The sequence below is a fragment of the Sorghum bicolor genome, chromosome 4, assembly GCF_000003195.3.
Source record: "Sorghum bicolor cultivar BTx623 chromosome 4, Sorghum_bicolor_NCBIv3, whole genome shotgun sequence".
NCBI lineage: Eukaryota > Viridiplantae > Streptophyta > Magnoliopsida > Poales > Poaceae > Sorghum > Sorghum bicolor.
The window spans coordinates 56,540,298-56,558,289 of NC_012873.2; the positions used below are offsets into that span (position 1 = coordinate 56,540,298).

At 48.1% G+C, this 17,992-nt stretch overlaps 2 protein-coding genes across 4 annotated transcripts; both read left to right on the plus strand.

Moving 5' to 3' along the window:
- On the plus strand, positions 595-2,550 carry LOC110434523 (GDSL esterase/lipase LTL1-like). Its single transcript, XM_021458679.1, has 5 exons — positions 595-964; positions 1,060-1,187; positions 1,322-1,564; positions 1,762-2,014; positions 2,102-2,550. The coding sequence occupies exons 1-5, from the start codon at positions 598-600 to the stop codon at positions 2,335-2,337; spliced, it is 1,227 nt and encodes a 408-aa protein (XP_021314354.1). The 5' UTR covers positions 595-597; the 3' UTR covers positions 2,338-2,550.
- LOC8072470 (ATP-dependent DNA helicase MER3 homolog) lies at positions 2,746-17,605 on the plus strand. 3 transcript variants are annotated; one of them, XM_021458175.1, is made up of 27 exons: positions 2,746-2,997; positions 3,246-3,392; positions 3,661-3,844; positions 3,942-4,103; positions 4,198-4,435; positions 4,533-4,569; positions 4,651-4,697; positions 5,143-5,180; positions 5,350-5,371; positions 5,469-5,681; positions 5,844-6,000; positions 6,100-6,151; positions 12,206-12,277; positions 12,386-12,435; positions 12,564-12,681; positions 12,753-12,816; positions 12,887-12,970; positions 13,655-13,780; positions 13,860-14,056; positions 14,133-14,321; positions 14,411-14,659; positions 14,733-14,782; positions 14,885-14,902; positions 15,005-15,087; positions 15,319-15,601; positions 15,965-16,008; positions 16,148-17,605. In XM_021458175.1, exons 2-27 carry the CDS (start codon positions 3,313-3,315, stop codon positions 17,167-17,169), a joined length of 3,879 nt encoding a protein of 1,292 aa, XP_021313850.1. In that variant the 5' UTR covers positions 2,746-2,997; positions 3,246-3,312; the 3' UTR covers positions 17,170-17,605. The 3 variants fall into 3 exon arrangements, with proteins under 3 accessions (XP_021313850.1, XP_021313849.1, XP_021313848.1); XM_021458174.1 differs by having other exon boundaries at positions 3,246-3,386; positions 16,139-17,605; XM_021458173.1 differs by having other exon boundaries at positions 2,747-2,997; positions 16,139-17,605.

The following is a 17,992-nucleotide window of genomic DNA, read 5'->3' on the forward strand; positions in this document are numbered from 1 at the left end:
GTTCAGTGATTACTGAAAAGAACACTGGTAAATAGTGAAATACTTTCATAGCATTATGCAACAAGGGCATGGAGTATCTGGCAATTTCTCTTCTCTTAGTATTTCATAAACTTTTTTTTACAGCAATTCCCTATTTCCGGTACTACAAGTTGTACATTTGAGTAATAACTAAATGGGCCCATAATCACTGAATGAATAAGTTCAGCTGTAGTACTGTACTAGATTGTTTTAGCATTATAGATCCTTCTTAAATAACTGAAAAAATGTCTCTTCCCCAATGTTTAACAACACACTAACGACGAGCAAATCAGATTTTCGGTGGTACAGTGTTAGGAATTGCAATTAACTACTCATCATCCAAATTCGAAGCCCACTCCGGCCGTGCAGCCCATTCCGATTGGTTGTGGACAAAAGGCTTCTGCGACCTGTGCTGCAACCACAGGCTGACAGTCCTGCTGGGCTAGCTGTTGGGGCACATGATCCAAGGCTGCCGGGGGTACTAAAAGTGGCAACCACACAACCACCTCGCATGTGTGCATTTGCTAGGGGGTGCCCACTGCTGGCCTAGTGGCCTTCCTCCTCGTCAGCTTTGGTGCAATGCATGCAAAGATGGCGATCATCGCCAGCCGGCTGGCCTCTATAAAGCACACTGCACACGGCCACGGCTGGCTCACCACTCACCAGTCACCACCTCTCTACTCCGACGAGACTTCCGCGATGGATGCTGCTGCTCTCATGCCTCCGCTCGTCGTCTCCCTGCTCCTCTGCCTGCTGGCGGCGGCTGCCCCGGCGGCGTCCGCGGCGCGGGCCTTCTTCGTCTTCGGCGACTCCCTCGTCGACAACGGCAACAACAACTACCTGCTGACCACGGCGCGCGCCGACGCGCCGCCCTACGGCATCGACTCCCCCACGCACCAAGCGACGGGGCGGTTCTCCAACGGGCTCAACATCCCCGATATCATCAGTATGCATCCTTCAGAGAATGATATGTGTCGCATACGTACGCGCATGCAGACGGACGTGCTGTTGTGTTACTGCAACTGACACTTTCGCTTTCAGGCGAGCACCTCGGGGCGGAACCTTTGCTGCCGTACCTGAGCCCCGAGCTCCGAGGGGAGAAGCTGCTCGTCGGCGCCAACTTCGCGTCTGCCGGCGTCGGGATCCTCAACGACACAGGAATACAGTTTGTACGGGGAGGATGCATGCTTAGCTACTACTACTCATCGTTTCACTGCATGCCCTGTCACTCACACTCACACCGCACACATTTGTCGAGCTCCGAATTCTGACGTCCTGCCATGCATTCGCGGTGCGCGAGCAGGTGAACATCATCAGGATCGGCGACCAGCTGCAGTACTTCCGGCAGTACCAGCAGAAGCTGAGAGCCCTCATCGGCGAGCCGCAGGCGACGCAGCTCGTGAACCAGGCCCTGGTGCTCATCACGCTGGGCGGCAACGACTTCGTCAACAACTACTACCTGGTCCCCATGTCCGTGCGGTCGCGCCAGTACGCGCTCCCGGACTACGTCCGCTTCATCATCTCCGAGTACAGGAAGATCCTCTCGGTAAATTAAGTTCATCTCGTCGGTTATCCACACTCTAGCAACTACCACCAGCAAACTCGATGACTCATCACTTGAATGTCCACCAACAACTAGCACATGGTCGTCAAAGGATTCGCTCCTGGCAGGGTCGTCGCCGCAACATGTGTGTGACTACTGACCTGGTATATATGCTGCGTGCAACGCATGCGTTTGTGCAGAGGCTGTACGAGCTGGGCGCGCGGCGCGTGATCGTGACGGGGACGGGGCCGCTGGGGTGCGTCCCGGCGGAGCTGGCGATGCACAGCCAGAACGGCGAGTGCGCGGTGGAGCTGACGCGCGCCGTCAACCTCTTCAACCCGCAGATGGTGGACATGGTGCGCGGCCTCAACCGCGACATCGGCGCCGACGTCTTCGTCACCGCCAACACCTACCGCATGAACTTCGACTACATCGCAAACCCGCAGGACTTCGGTGAGATCAGACACGGTGACTACGGTCATTTGCATTGGGAATAAAACAAGCGGGGTCGATCGGTGACAATTGGAACTCGTGTTGCAGGGTTCACGAACGTGCAGGTGGCGTGCTGCGGGCAGGGCCCGTACAACGGGATCGGGCTGTGCACGCCGGCGTCGAACGTGTGCGCCAACCGGGACGTGTTCGCGTTCTGGGACGCGTTCCACCCCACGGAGAGGGCCAACCGCATCATCGTCTCCCAGATCATGCACGGCGACACGGACTACATGCACCCAATGAATCTCAGCACCATCCTCGCCGTGGACCGGGAGGGCCTGTAGAGTGGAGCGTATAGCTTGATCAGCTGGCCACGAGATGTACGTACATGTGTGATGTGTCACGTACCTAGCACGCTAGTCATGTGCTGCTGGATGATGGCAGCTCAGTTTGCCATTCGTGCCTTAATCCAATTAAGCGACAGTGTTTCCCTGATGTGTTACTATATGTTATAAACAGAATTAGTAATTGGCTAAGATTGATCGATTTGTGTCATATATGCTCGGTGCATTTGTTTTGTTTGTTCTTACTAAAAAGACCATTTGCAGTCGTGGCCTCAGTTGTCACGGTGTCAGTGTGCTTTCCTCTGTTCTCCTACTTCTCCCTACGACCCTGCCTTCATGGACGGCCGGACGGCCAGACCTGACCTTTTGGCACGGACACGGACACGGACACGGACACGAGTAGTGGAGTCCGGGAAGCCGTGCCAAACAACGAGCCCCCGCCCCGCCTGCAAAATCCACGGCACAATTTGAATCTCTTCTTCTCTTCCACCCCACAAGTCCACAACACCACAAACACCCGCGCGCTACGCTCCTCCCGCTGCGCCCAAGCCCTTCTCCAAGCTAGCAGACGCTTCTCTGATCCTCTCTTCTCTCCGCCATCTCGTCAACAGCCTCTCCCGCCTCTCGCCGCGGTCTCCTCCGGTCCGATTCCACCACCGAGTAAGTTCCCGCTCCCCCACGTACTCGTCTCCTACACTACACTCCAACCTCGCTCTGCAATTCGGTTCGGCATCCCGCCGACTCGGCTCGAAGCGACGTCGCGCGCGCAAGGTGTTCGACGATACTCCTCGCGATGGATTCCTCGCCACCGATCGCTTGGATTTTTTCGCTAGGGATTTTGATTTCACCACTGGTCACTCATTCACTCGGATAGTCGATTGCTCACCGCGATCGGTCGGATTCTGCAGGAGGCGGACTCTGTGCGGCATCGATCTCAAGTGACACCCGCTTGCGTTCAGGTCATCCCGACCGAGGATGGGTTCTCTCGCCGATCCGTACGCGCTCCGCTGTGTCTCCGACCTGCCCCCGCCATTCCGCTCCGTGTTCAGGTTCCGGTGCGACCCGTGCGCTGATTATCAAGCTACACGTTCGAATTTTGTTCTTAATACGCCGTGTTTCTGCATTATTGTCTTCGTTCAGTTGCGTGACTGCAGCACCCTCATGTAGATGGTTCGAATTGAGTAGTAGTCTCGCGTTTTGCATGGGATTATAATGCTAGGTTGATGAAATTTGGGATTATGGGATATGTGAAGTAATATTGAGATGCTGTGGTGTAGAGGTGCGATTTATTAGTAAAGTAATAATGTTTTGGTTTCTCTGCAGATACTTCAATTCCTTGCAGAGCGAGTGTTTTCATGTGTGCTTCTTCTCGGATGTGAACATGGTTATCTCGGCACCCACGGGGAGCGGGAAGACCGTACTCTTTGAACTCTGCATTCTGAGGCTCCTCTCAAGGTTCCTTTCACCAGATTGGAGGTTCAATTTGAATAAAGGAACTCTGAAAACAGTATGTGCCGATTCTGGATGCCATTCCTAAAAAAACTGGGAGTTTAGTATTCGGGTATTTTATTGTTATCGTGTGGTTCACTGGATTTATATGGCAGATCTACATTGCACCCTCCAAGGCATTGGTGCAGGAAAAGCTGCGGGACTGGAACATGAAGTTGGGCCCATTGGGGATCAATTGCTTGGAGATGACTGGTGACAGTGAATTTTACAACAATAAAGCCATACATGATGCTGATTTAATCCTCACCACTCCTGAGGTCCATGTCACTACTTACTTTCATCTGTAGAAAGTTAAGATGATAGCCTGCTAACCAATATCTTGCTTTCTCACTGGAATTGTAACACATGCAGAAATTTGATTCTATGAGTCGACATGGTATAAAAGGTGGTAGATTGGGTTTCTTCTCTGACATTGCTCTCGTCCTTATTGATGAAGTTCACCTTCTCAATGATCCACGTGGAGCTGCATTGGAAGCAGTTGTGAGTAGGATAAAAATGCTTTCGCGAAATGACAACATGAAATCTTTTCCTCTGGCTAATGTTCGATTCATAGCTGTTTCTGCTACTATCCCTAATATTGAGGACATAGGTTTGTAACTCTACACAGTAAATTCTCAACATACCACATTGCCATAGCATGCTCCAGCAAAGAAAGTTATGTTTCTATTAATATTACAAAATTTCAGCACAGTGGCTCCTAGCACCCCCAGAAGGAATCAAAAGGTGACTAACACAATTTATTTTGAGGACTTTGTGGAGTACTCCCAATAAATTTACCTTATTTGTGGTATCCACCTTTTGCAGATTTGGAGAAGAAATGAGGCCAGTGAAGTTGACAACCAAGGTCTTTGGTATGATTGAGACTTATTATATATTAGAATCAAACTGACCATATGTCAATTGTCAAGGGCTCATGTCTGTAACAAACACTGATGCAATACATTGCCAACCCTTAAAGCTGCTCCAACTTAGTTATGCTGCAGCAAACTTTTTCTGCTAATCTGGCAGTAAATGCTCTCCTATCATATGTTGCTTGAAGGATCAACACCAAGTCATTAAAGTGTTTCAGTTTTTATCAATAATGATTTACTTATGTAAAACACCTCTTGTACAAAATAACCACAATTTTCCTTTTTCTAGATAAACCTGTGTTTTTCTTGCTACTATAGGTAAAATTTATGAACAAATATACACATGGTACAAATTGCTAGCATCTTCCTAATGATCTTTCAGCTTCCACTTTGTCAGCCATTTGTGTGCCGCTAATTCGTTTCTTTTTCTTTGTGTGCTATTTAGGTTACGCTCCAGCTAAAAACGACTTCCTTTTTGAGAGGGTATGCATCTTTACTATCCAAAATATTCCTTCTTCACAGTTAGAATAAAAATTGGCAAGGAGGTTTTAAGTCAGAACTGCATTTCCCTGAGTTGTATCATATCGTGTCAAATAGTTGTACTTTATATAAAGCTAACTACTTAATTCTTTTTGTTTGTTTCAACTTGTAGAGGTTGCAAAGTTTTATTTATGGTAAGTAAAATCCCCACATCACTCAATAGCATTGCACATCATGTAAATTACAGTTTCAAAATCAGTATTAGAAATATAAATGAAATATTGATTACAGATATACTGATGCAACATTCAAGAGGGAAGTCTGCACTTATTTTCTGTTCTACAAGAAAAGGTGCACAAGAAGCAGCGCAGTGCCTTTCACAAACTGGAGCATCGCTTGGCTATTCAAATCCATTTATGAAATCAATGCAGCAGTATGAACATCTAAAGGAGGCTTCCCTAACCTGTAGTGACAAGCAACTGCAGGCTTGCATTGTACATGGAGGTTATTTGGAATCTTGTTCCCTGGGCACCCATAAATACCTTCCTTTACTTTGCAACCTCCATTTTTTTAGTAATGTCTTTTTAGGTGCCCATGTTAGTTGATACACTTAGCCTAAAAACTTTAATTGATCGCTTAACTGATGCAATCCGGTTCCATTTTCAGTTGGTTTTCATAATGGTGGTCTTTGCTTAAAAGACCGAGGCCTTGTTGAGGGGCTTTTCCTCAAGGGTGATCTTCAAGTTCTATGCACAACGAATACTTTGGCACATGGCATCAACTTACCTGCACATACAGTTGTGATAAAGTCAACGCAGTTTTTGTGAGAATCATTTTTAGATATGGCATCAATTAATTTTTTTTTTTAAAACGCATCAATTAAATTGAACTTCTAGTTTTTGACATAGATTCTATTATGCAGCAACAAGGAGAAGGGCCTATATGTTGAATATGAGAGGTCCATGGTGCTTCAGGTGTACTACTAAGTCTATATGTCCTAGGAAACTCTTCGCCTAAAAAAATCCTATAAAATTATTATCTTTGATATGCAGGAATAGATATCCCATCTTGCTTCTCATCTTACTGTGATTTTGTATGGTTAACATCTAGCTTTATTGTTGTATGTTAATTGCTTAATTTCTTTTACTTCTTTCTGAACTAATAGGTCAGATTTGATAATTTGAGACATACAAACTACTGAATTTGTTTAAAGTTATAACTTACACAGTTGTGTGCCCTTTAGCAAAAGATGGTTCTGGAATATATCATTGTCACTTTTGTTTAAGAAAGCAGGAGTGCTGTATATCTTACCTTATCTTATATATTTATATATAGGTTATGCTGAAATACTTCAAGATTTATATCTCTTATTCCTGGGAATAAAGGGTTTCACTTACCCTACATTTGCATAGGGTTCAACAAGGCTTTTAGATTTCTATTTAATTGACTGGACTCCGTAGTTTAGTTTGCTAGTGCCTCTGCCTATGCTTGTACTGTAGTTATTTTCTTTGTACTCTGTTGTTATAGATTACACATAAACAATAGTAGGGTCCTCTCCTATGGCATTTCTCTAAAATATATACAAATTTATATTTAAATGTATACCTGTCAAGGGTCTCAAACCCTAGGATAGCACGACCCTGACTACGTAGTTCGTAGTCGCGATCCGTCTTCTCCGGCGATGTTTTCCCCTCCGCCGTAGGCTTAGGTGAACGAGCGAGAGAGAGATTTTGGATAACAAATTGCTTGATCCCAACAGGTCCTGGTTACAAGGTAAATAGGCCGGTGGCCAACAAACTAAGCAACAACTTTTTGGAAATAAACTAATTATGGAAATAAACCCTCCTAATATTATGGCCATGCCAAACTAGCCACTAATCCCGGCCCTGCCTCCTGCGCGTTACTAGCGCCAGCAGCCTGGGTCGCGGCTCTATGGATGTCTCGAGCTCGCCTGCGGCGCCCGTAGTGTTGGCCCCACATGACATCTCTCCCCCCTCGAGATCCAGCTCGTCCTCGAGCTGAAACGCCGGATACTTGTCACGAAAGTCATCGAGGTCCTCCCAGATAGCCGAAGACGCCGGTTCACCGCACCAGTGAACCAAAACCTGATGGACACCTCGCGCCAGCCGAGCCTGCTGGACCTGTTCTGGCTCAGGGACCACCACGCCATGGTGGATGTCGGGCAGTGGGGGAGGAACAACCGGAGGCGTGCCAACGAACTTCTTGAGAGTGCTCACATGAAACACGTTGTGAATGCGAGCTTGTTGGGGCAGCTCAAGACGCACGGCGGCCTCATTGACGAGTTGCACCACCTGATACGGTCCCAGGTAGCGAGCCTTGAGTTTGCCTGACGTAGACGGGGACAGGGAGGACGGGGGGCGTTGGCGCATACGAAGGAACGCCCAGTCACCCACTGCATATGAGACCTGATGGTGGCGCTTGTCGTAGTGCCGGCGTTGTACAGCCTGCGCCTGTTCGAGCCGGTGACGGACATCGGCGAGGAAGGCCTCGCGTTCCTCCATGTCGCGAGCGATCGCCACGACGTGCGTCTCACTAGGCTCATACGAGCGGATGGATGGCGGGTCACACCCATACACCACACGGAACGGTGTCTCGCGGAGCGAAGACTGGTAGGCGGTGTTGTAGATGTACTCAGCCCACGACAGCCAGCGAAGCCATTGTCGAGGACGATCGCCGGTGAAGTAGCGGAGGTACATGACGATGACGCAGTTGGCGGCCTCCGTCTGCCCATTGGTCTGCGGGTGGAACACTGAGGACATGCACTGCTTGGTCACGATGAGACGCATGAGTTTCCGCTAGAACGTCGACGTGAACACCGTGTCACGATTGGACATCATGGACTGTGACACGCCGTGGAGACGAACAATGTCGGTGAAGAACGCCTAGGCCACGGTCTCGGCGGTGTACGGGTGGGCGCGGGCGATGAAGTGGCAGTACTTGCTGAAACGGTCGATGACAGAGAGGATCACCGACTTGCCGTTGACCCGGGGTAGCGCTTCAATGAAGTCGAGGCCGATATCCGCCCACACGACCGTCGGAATGGGCAGCGGCATCAAGAGGCCTACCGGGTTGAGGTGCTCCAACTTGTACCGTTGACAAGTGATGCATGCGCGTACGAAGTCCTGCACAAAACGACGCATATTGGGAAAATGAAAGTCACGGCGAAGGCGGTGTAGGGTACGCTGGACGCCCTCATGGTCGTCGTCGTGCACCAACGCGATGCTCTCCTGCAACAAACGTGACGAGGGGGGTATGTAGATGCGCCCCTCGTAGAGCACCATGCCGTCGGCCACGGTCCAGGGCACGGCGCGGGACCCTGCGCGGACCTCGTCGTGGATCGCCACCAAGGCGGGGTTGAGAGCTTGAGCGTGGCGCAGCCGGTCGATGAAGACGAAGCGCGGCGCCGAAACCGCACGGAGACCGCCTGTGCTGTCCTCGTCGTAGTCGCGGCAGGACAGCGCGTCGGCCACGGTGTTGGACGCCCCCAACTTGTATTCGACGGAGAAGTCGAAGCCGAGTAGCTTCCCGATCCAGTGGTGCTGCGGAATGGTGGCGAGGCGCTGATCGAGCAGGAACTTGAGACTGTAGTGGTCCGTCTTCACGTGGAAGCACCGGCCCCACAAATACGGCCTCTAGTGCCACACTGCGAGCACTAAGCCGATGAGCTCCCGCTCGTAGGCGGCGAGGGAGCGGTGCCAGGGCGCCACCGGCCTGCTGAAATAGGCAATGGGGTGTCCCTCCTGGAGCAGGACCGCCCCGAAGCCACACGTGGAGGCGTCGCACTCGATGATGAAGGATTTGGAGAAGTCCGGCAAGGCCAAGACCGGTGCTGACGTCACAGCGGCCTTGAGAGCGCCGAAGGTTGTCTCGGCGTCCGTGTTCCACGCGAATCCCTCCTTTTTGAGGAGAGTCGTGAGGGGAGCTGCGATGGCGCCATAGTTGTGGACAAACTTCCTGTAGTAGCCGGCCAGCCCGAGGAAGCCGCGCACCGTGCGTGCGGAGCGTGGGCGCGGCCAATCGTGGATGGCATGGACCTTGGCAGGATCCATAGCGACGCCTGACGCCGAAATGATGTGGCCGAGGTATGCGACGGAGTCGACGCCGAAGGAGCACTTGGACCGCTTCATGAACAAGCGTGCTGGCGGAGCAGGGCGAAGACGACGCGGAGGTGGCGAAGATGGTCCGCCTATGAAGTGCTGTAGATCAAGATGTCGTCAAAAAAGACAAGGACGAACCGACGGAGGTAGGTGCGCAATATGTCATTCATCAGCGCCTGGAACGTGGCCGGGGCGTTGCACAGCCCGAACGACATCACCAAAAATTCGTAGAGGCCATCATGGGTCCGGAACGCCGTCTTGTGAATATCATCGGGGCGCATCCGCACCTGGTGATACCCGGAGCGCAAATCCAACTTGGTGAAGAAGCGCGCGCCGTGGAGTTCGTCAAGGAGTTCATCGACCACGGGGATGGGAAACGCGTCCTTGACAGTGAGGGAGTTGAGGGCGCGGTAGTCGATGCAAAATCGCCACGAGCCATCAGCCTTCTTGACGAGAAGGGCGAGTCGCTGCGTCGGATGACGCCCTGTGCGATCATGGCCGCGCACTGGCGTTCCAGCTCATCCTTGTGGGCCGCTGGGTACCGGTACGGCCGAACGGCGACGAGGGCGGAGCCGGGCTTGAGGACAATGGAGGGGTCGCGGGTTCGCTAAGGTGGCAGTCCCGTGGGCTCGGCGAAGATGTCCCCATAGGCGGCCAGGAGCTCGTCTAGGAGCGTCCCACTAGCCGCAACGACGGTCCGTAGGCGGAGAGTGGCTTGTGATGGCGCCCCCGACCAGCAGACGGTGCACCCCTGCTGCTGGAAGGAGATGGACCGGGTGGCAAAGTCCCACACGATCGGCCCTAGCGTGCCCAGCCACCTGGTGCCCAACACGAGATCATATCCTGCAAGAGGCATCACAAAGAGATCGGTGGCGAAAGAGGTGGCGTCGATGGAGAACGGCGCGTGCCGGATGACGCCCGGGCAGGCCACCCATTCGCCGTTGGCTACCGTCGCCGTCATGCGCGGCCGGTCCTCAATGGGCAGCCCCGTACACCGGGCCGCGTCCTCGCTGATGAAGCTGTGCGTGGATCCGCTGTCGAGTAGGGCGAGGAGGGAGGCAGCGCCGACGGACATGGTGATCTGGATCATGTCGGCGACGGGTACGCCCGCGACGGCGTGGAGGGAGAAGACAGGGGACTCCGTATCCCCTGACTCCTCTCCTGCAGCTGCTGCGTCCTCACTGTCGTCATCGTCCTCCTCGCAGTCCAAGAGGAAGAGGCGTTTGCCCTTGTTGTGGTCGCGACTATATTTTTCGTCGCAGTTGAAGCAGAGACCCAGACGGCGGCGTTCATCTTCCTCAGCTTGGTTGAGCCGGCGCACAGGCCGCCCCTCGACGGACGTGACGGCCGGTGCTGCCTTGATTGCCGGTGCCTGGGGTTGATGCGGCCGCGGTCCCGGCACGGGTAGGACGCCCCGTGCAGCTGGCTCGAACTGCCAGGCGAGGCTCATGGCGGTCGCGAGATCCGGTGGGTTCTGTTGTTGCACTTGGAGGCTGAGCGGCGGTAGGAGACCCCCCGTAAAGAGTTGCACCCGCTGGTCCTCATCGAGACGACTGGCGCGCGGCAGCAGAGCTTGAAACCGATCCTGGTAGTCCTCCACGGTCCCCGTGCGACGGCACGACGAGAGCTCGAAGAGGGGGACCGATTGGAGCGGCGGCCCGTAACGCAAATTTAGGAGCTCCTTGAAGCGCTCCCATGTCGGTGTCTCTTCGGTCTCTTGGACGTGCACGTACCACAGCTGTGCACCGTCCTGGAGATTGTAGGAGGCCATCCACGTACGCTCCGCCGCCATGACGCGCTGCTGGATGAAGAAGGATTCACACTTGTTAATGAAGACGAGCGGATCCGATTGCCGTTGTACCGCGGAAACTCCGGGCACCAGTGCTTAGACGGTCTGTCTTGATGGTGTTCTCCCGCGGGCTCCTTGCTGGTAGACGTGGAGGACCGATCTGCAGTGAGGGCCGCTAGGGCCTGGGTGTTGGCCTCAAGCACCTTGGCGGTGGCCTCAGATGAGGCTTGCAGGGCGGCTAGGGCCTTGGCCAGCGCGTCTAGGGTGGGCTTCAGGTCGCTGTTGTCGCCCATGGTGGAGACACGCGATGTAGCAGTAGTAGGGGATGGTGGCGCAGCGGCGGAAGGGGTGGTGGTGGGCGGTGGACTAGGGTTTATGGAGGTGGACGGGGCAGCGGCAGGTGGAGTAGAGGATCGAGAGGAACGTGATACCAGGTTGTCAAGGGTCTCAAACCCTAGGATAACACGACCCCGACTACTACGTAGTTCGTAGTCGCGATCCATCTTCTCCGGCGAGGTTTTCCTCTCCGCCGTAGGCTTAGGTGAACAAGAGAGAGAGAGATTTTGGATAACAAATTGCTTGATCCCAACAGTTCCTGGTTACAAGGTAAATAGGCCGGCGACCAACAAACTAAGCAACAACTTTTTGGAAATACCAATGTTTTAAATAGCGAGCTAAGGTCAAGGTGTTTAGCGTTTTATAAACCATAATTAGCGCACTTTAACGGTAAAATAGCGGCAAAATTGTATATGAACGCAAATAGCGGCAAATTTTTTTTTCAAGCTATTTCGGGATATAGCGGCAAAAATAGCGGGCTATTTTTTTTTCCATGAAATAAACTAATTATGGAAATAAACCCTCCTAATATTATGGCCATGCCAAACTAGCCACTAATCCCGGCCCTGCCTGCCTCCTGCGCGTTACTAGCGCCTGCAGCCCGGGTTGCGGCTCTCCGGATGTCTCAGGCTCGCCTGCGGCGCCCGTAGTGTTGGCCCCACATGACAATACCAAATTTAACAGTTCAACTTAACACATTTAGTGATTTCAATTTTAAAATATAAAATGTATTATATGACTATCCTCTTGTTTTTGAGAAAGCTTCTGTTTGGGGTGATCCACAGATGTGTGGGAGGGCTGGACGTGCACCATTCGATGATACTGGAACAATTATAATCATGACAAGAAAAGAGACAGTAATCATCATTTGTTTCCACTCTTATTAATTTTGTCAGTTGTGCAATAATTTGACAGGATAGATTTCCTGGCTTATTGAACTAACATGTTTTAAGTTTTCCGTTTAGGTTCATCTATATGAGAACCTTCTAAATGGTTGTGAAATGGTGGAGTCTCAGTAAGTGCTTGATGTCTAATCAGAAATTAGTGTCTCATGTGATATTTCACCTAAAAGAAGACCGTGATATGCACTGCATATAATTTTGTACTTCTGACCAAGTAGATATACTACATAACTACCACCAGGTTGCTGCCATGTGCAGTGGAGCATCTAAATGCAGAAATCGTTCAGCTGACAGTATCTGACATCATTCTGGCAGTTGAGTGGATCAAGTGCTCGTATTTGTACACCAGAATAAGGAAGGTATGTATGCATACTCTTGTTTAGCATTTAAATTTAATGCATGGAATAACTTTGATGAAATAAATTGCTAGAATCCTGAGAACTATGGAGTTAAGAGGGGGACTCCTCAAGATCTCCTTGAAAAGCAAATTCAAGGTACCTTCTTTTGGCATAATGGTTCTGTTATGATGCCTTATGCTTTGATCCTAAGCAACCGAATATACAGATATATGTGTCCAGAAGATTCATGAGTTGGTGGACTATGGACTGATTTTGACAGATGAAGGAGCTTTCGTTCTACAACCACTAGGTAAAGTTTTCTTCTCTCTACCAAAATGAAAATGCAGAAATCACAATTGCAAGATGTCATATGGTCCAGCTCTCAATATGCAGGGATAAAACACTTTTTTTTGGTTGCAGTGTACTCTCCTCCATTCCAAATTATAAGACGTTTTGGCTTTTCTTGATACATTGCTTTTTTATTATGTATCTAGACATAGTGTAGCCTAAAATCATATGTTAAAAATATCAACCAGCCAGATCCTGAGATCCATGAAGGCTAACTCATTATATTGGTCTGGATACACTCTCCCTACCTCTGTTCCACATTTTAGGATTGTCAAACAATAAATAGTATTCTGTGAGCTGGATTTGTATATCTAAATCCCTAGGGTTCTGATCCCCCCTTCCTGCCCCTATTTCAGGAACTGCATTGTGTTACTGTATGTATCATCTAGATTTAAACAGTGCATGGATCAATTTCGCATACGCATCGCATCATGCATTGTATTTGTGAATCTGTGCCAAGCTCACTATATTTTCTGCAATGACTGCCACGTTTCTTGAGGCCCTAATACCCTGGCAGACTTACAGTAAGACTCTGACTGTTTATCAAAAGAACTCCTTTAAGATCTAATTGTTTGTCAAAAGGACTCCTTTGAGATCTAATTGTTTGTCAAATGGACTCCTTTAAGATCTAATTGTTCATTCTCAGAACCAGGGAGGCTGATGGCAAAATTCTACCTGAAGTTTGATACAATGAAGCTTATCGTGAAAGCTTCTGCCAGTTGCAGTATGGAAGATTTATTGCATGTCATCTGTCACTCTGCAGAAATAACTTGTAGGTAGCTGTACATATTTTGAATTGATTATTAAGTGTCAAGCATTTTATTTTATTTTTATTTTTTTGGTGTATCAAGGGATCCAACTACGCCGAAAGGATAAGAAGATTCTAAATGACATAAACGCTGACAAAGATGGTAGACTCCTATTTCATATTGTCACGGAGAATGGAAAAAGGAAGAAGCGTGTTCAGACAAGAGAAGAGAAAATATTCTTGCTAGCAAATGACTGCTTAACTGGAGACCCCCTAATCCATGATTTATCCCTCAATCAGGTTGTTTGCTTGTCTAGTTGCAAACACCCCTTGATTTTCTCCCCTACTATGTTGACTGAAGTGGACTCCCATGCAGGAAACAAATTCAATATGCTCAAATGGATGTAGGATTGCCAAATGCATGCGAGAATATTTTATATACAAAAAGAACTACAGATCTGCCATAAATTCTATGATCCTTGCAAATAGTCTACATCAAAAGCTTTGGGAGAGCAGTCCATTTCTGCTGAAACAACTGCCTGGGATTGGAATTGTAACAGCAAAGGTTATTAATTTTGTGGTTGTTTATTGTTATGTAGCCCCTGCTGTATCTGCAGCCAGCATAATTAATTCTTGAGTCACTTGCCACCTCAGGCTCTGAAGACTGCTGGAATTCATAGCTTTGAGACCTTGGCAACTGCTGATGCAAGAAAGATAGAACTGGCCACAGGACGCAATTATCAATTTGGGAATCATATCAAAGAATCAATGTCATCATTACCACCCAAAATTGACATAGACATAGAAGAAACTGGAAACAGATTTGGGAAAACGACCATTACTGTAACATTAACTCGTCTATCACAGGCAGTTCCTTCCAGTAAACGCAGTTGCGCTGACATGGTACCTTATTTAACTTTGCTTTGGGTCATTGGGTGCTTTAAAACCAACTAAATGTTATAACATTAATTTTCAGGTTGTGGCCTCAGAGGAAGACAATGTGATCCTCTTTCATGAGAATATAAGGTTAGTGCCTCTCCTCTCTAACTGATCTAATACTTTTGACAGTCTATTTTTCATCTGCTGATGTCGATGGTTGTTTGTTGTTCTTTTGGTTCTTTCTTCCAGGACTCGAGAATTCCACAGGTCACTTTTCAACTTTTGTTATTCTAGGATATGTTAATCCATTCTTCTTCACCAGCATATCTTATTCCAGAATTGCTCACTGGCCAATTTTTTAAAATGCAGCCCATATTCTGTAAAAGTTTTTGTGCCATGCCCCCAGAATGCACGGGTCACTCTGAAGGTTGATCTAATATTTGAAGGATATGGTAATATCACCATCTGAGAATACTTTCCTTTGATGTTGAGTCTCAATAGAGATTGTGGTTAAGGTTGTTTTTCTTTTAGCATTGGCGAGTCTGTAACCTTTTATAATATAATGATACACAGTCCTCCTGCTTTTTTTCCAAAAAAAAAAGAGAGAATACTTTCCTTCAAAAGTTTTATGCACATATCACTTATATGCTCACATAGTTTTTGTTTTCAATGCTATGGTGAAGTTGGTCTTGATGTGCACAAGAAGCATGTAGTAAGCAGGGAAGATGGTTTGTACGTGACCAAAGAGCATGTGATAGATAAGCTTGAACCTGCATACAATCTCCCTTCAGAGATTTGTTTGGTTAGCTCCAGGACAACTCGAACAAGCCGATCTCAATCTTACACTGAACAGAGCCCTCTTTCCAAAGAGGTTTATGTCATAGAAGATGATGGTGTTGCTGTCAGTGCTCTCGAGAAAGCTGATAATGTACTGGGAACCAGAAAATTTAACAACTTGGCTTCACTGTGAGTGCTTAATCTTTTTTTTGGTTGGCTAATAATATATGAATTGATTGCCATCCACCAGCATAACCTGAAATACTGATCAGACTAGGGATTATCCAACCTTCACCATGTGGCAGATCAGCATACACCACAACTTTATACTGAATGGTTTTGGTCCCTAGATGGTTTTCTTGGGGGGATTTATTACTGGATCCTTTGGTCTTTGGGATCAACCTGTTTTAAATACTCCTCTCTCATAATTGAATGGTAGAGCTCCTGCCATTTTTGTTCCAAAAAAAAAACTTTGTACTTAATCTATTGACTCAAGTCATGTTTTCTGAACCTTGGTCAGTATTTTGTAACATGCTATTTTCATGATTATAGGGAGGTCCCAAACTTTGATCTACTGCCTGAAGAAGAGTATGGAGGTAAGACAATGCTGCAAATAATATACAGTTATATGCACTTTATGCTTCATTTGTGCTCCTTAAATTGAAATCTGGAAATTTATTATTAGCTACTAGCTGAAATGTGCATTATCTTGCTTACATATGCAAGCTGCATCAGCTCCTGGACCAGAACAGGCAGAATGCAAAAGTGCCACAGACAACACAATTTTCGATCACATACGCAAGAAATCCAAAGAATTCCCCACTCTGATGGTATCGAAATCCATGGATAGCTCTTATGAACCTCTTATACTTAAGAAGATGAAGATATCAAGGGACCAGTTTGAAGTAGAGCATGGCTGTCTGCATGCGGATGAGGCCACCACACTGGATTTTGAGCCTGTTGAGCCTAGGGTCTCTCTAACCAATACTGCTGAGAAGTGTCGCGGGATCCTGGGTAGAAGTTCAGAAAAGAGCCGCATGCTGTTTGGAATAATGGATAGCCCATCTGAGAAGAGCACGATGCTGAGCACGACACCAGACAAAAGCTCTCTTCGGAATGCAGGTGGAAAGGAGAGCCCATTGGAGAAGAGCAAGGTACTGAGCACTTCAGCTGAAAACTCTCTCCAATTTGCAGTTAGGGGTGTCAACTCATCTGAGAAGAGCAAGATGCTGACAACTCCAGATAAAAGCTCTCTTGTGTCTGCGGGTGGAAAGGAGAGCCCATTGGAGAAGAGCGAGGTAGTGAGCACTTCAGCTGAAAACTCTCTCCAATTTGCAGCTAGGCATGTCAACTCATCTGAGAACAGCAAGATGCTGACAACTCCAGATAAAAGCTCTCTTGTGTTTGCGGGTGGAAAGGATAGCCCACTGGAGAAAAGCAAGATCCTTATTAGTACTCCAGTTGAGTATCCTTTAAAGAAAGGAAATCCAGGTGAAAATCCTTTCAAAACAGGAACTCCAGTTGAAAACTCCCCCCAATTTGCAGCTCAATGTGACAGCCCATCGAAGAAAAGGAAATCCTGCATCAGCAGTCCCCTTCCGTGCCTCCAGGCTGTTCAATGCATAGAGCAAGTCAGAGCTGCAGGTCAACCCTTCGATATTCAGGAATATGTCAAGGAAATATCGAGAAGCAGAAAGAACAGTCAAGGAGGCGATCCTTTTGCTGGTTACAAGAGTATCTTTTCCTTCCTATACTAGATCTGCTAAAGATCCTGAAAAATGTACAGTCAGTTCAATATCCTGCTCACAGTGGCAGAGTCAGGATTTGAGTCTTGGGTATTCCTTGTTAGTGTTTGGTGAGTCGTCACTTAGCTGTTGCCTCTAACCTAGCCGATGTGGCCCTCGTCAGTCATCATGTAGGCATAGCATAGAGATAGAGGCCGCGCCCGCGCTACATGTCCCGCGCTGCCACGAACTTAGGATACTGGGAACCAGCAGTGCCGCCACCACGTCATGCCTGGTCGGGTAGGGTTAGAGATTTAGGAATGAGGATTATGGAATTGTTTCTCACTCATGCCTCGTTCACTCACATGAAAAAATACTTTTATTATACATGCTGCTATGTGCATATTTCGATTTATCTTGGAAAAGAGTTTAGAAACAAGATATGATTTGTACTAATATTTGGTGGCATGAGTTAATAAGTATGTGGTCTGAAGATAAATAATTAGGTTCTCATTTGCAGAAACAACAAAATAAAATAATTTCGGTAATCGAGCTAACATAGAATCTGTGTAGAAAAATGAATACAAGAATAGATTAAAAAGAATGAGAGAGAAATTTTATTTTCTAAATATAGAAATGCTAATACATTTGATATACATATATATAAATATACCTATATATACTTAGTGCATAAAAAAGTTGGGTATTCCTGAGAATACAAGGAGTACCCGGTGTATCCGCCGTGCCTGCTCATAACATGCACTGTAACTGTAACATGGAAAAACATCTTCTTTTCTGGCTCTAATTTGGTTACGAATGCTATTCTGTGGTTTGCACCCTGTACACATTACTGGAG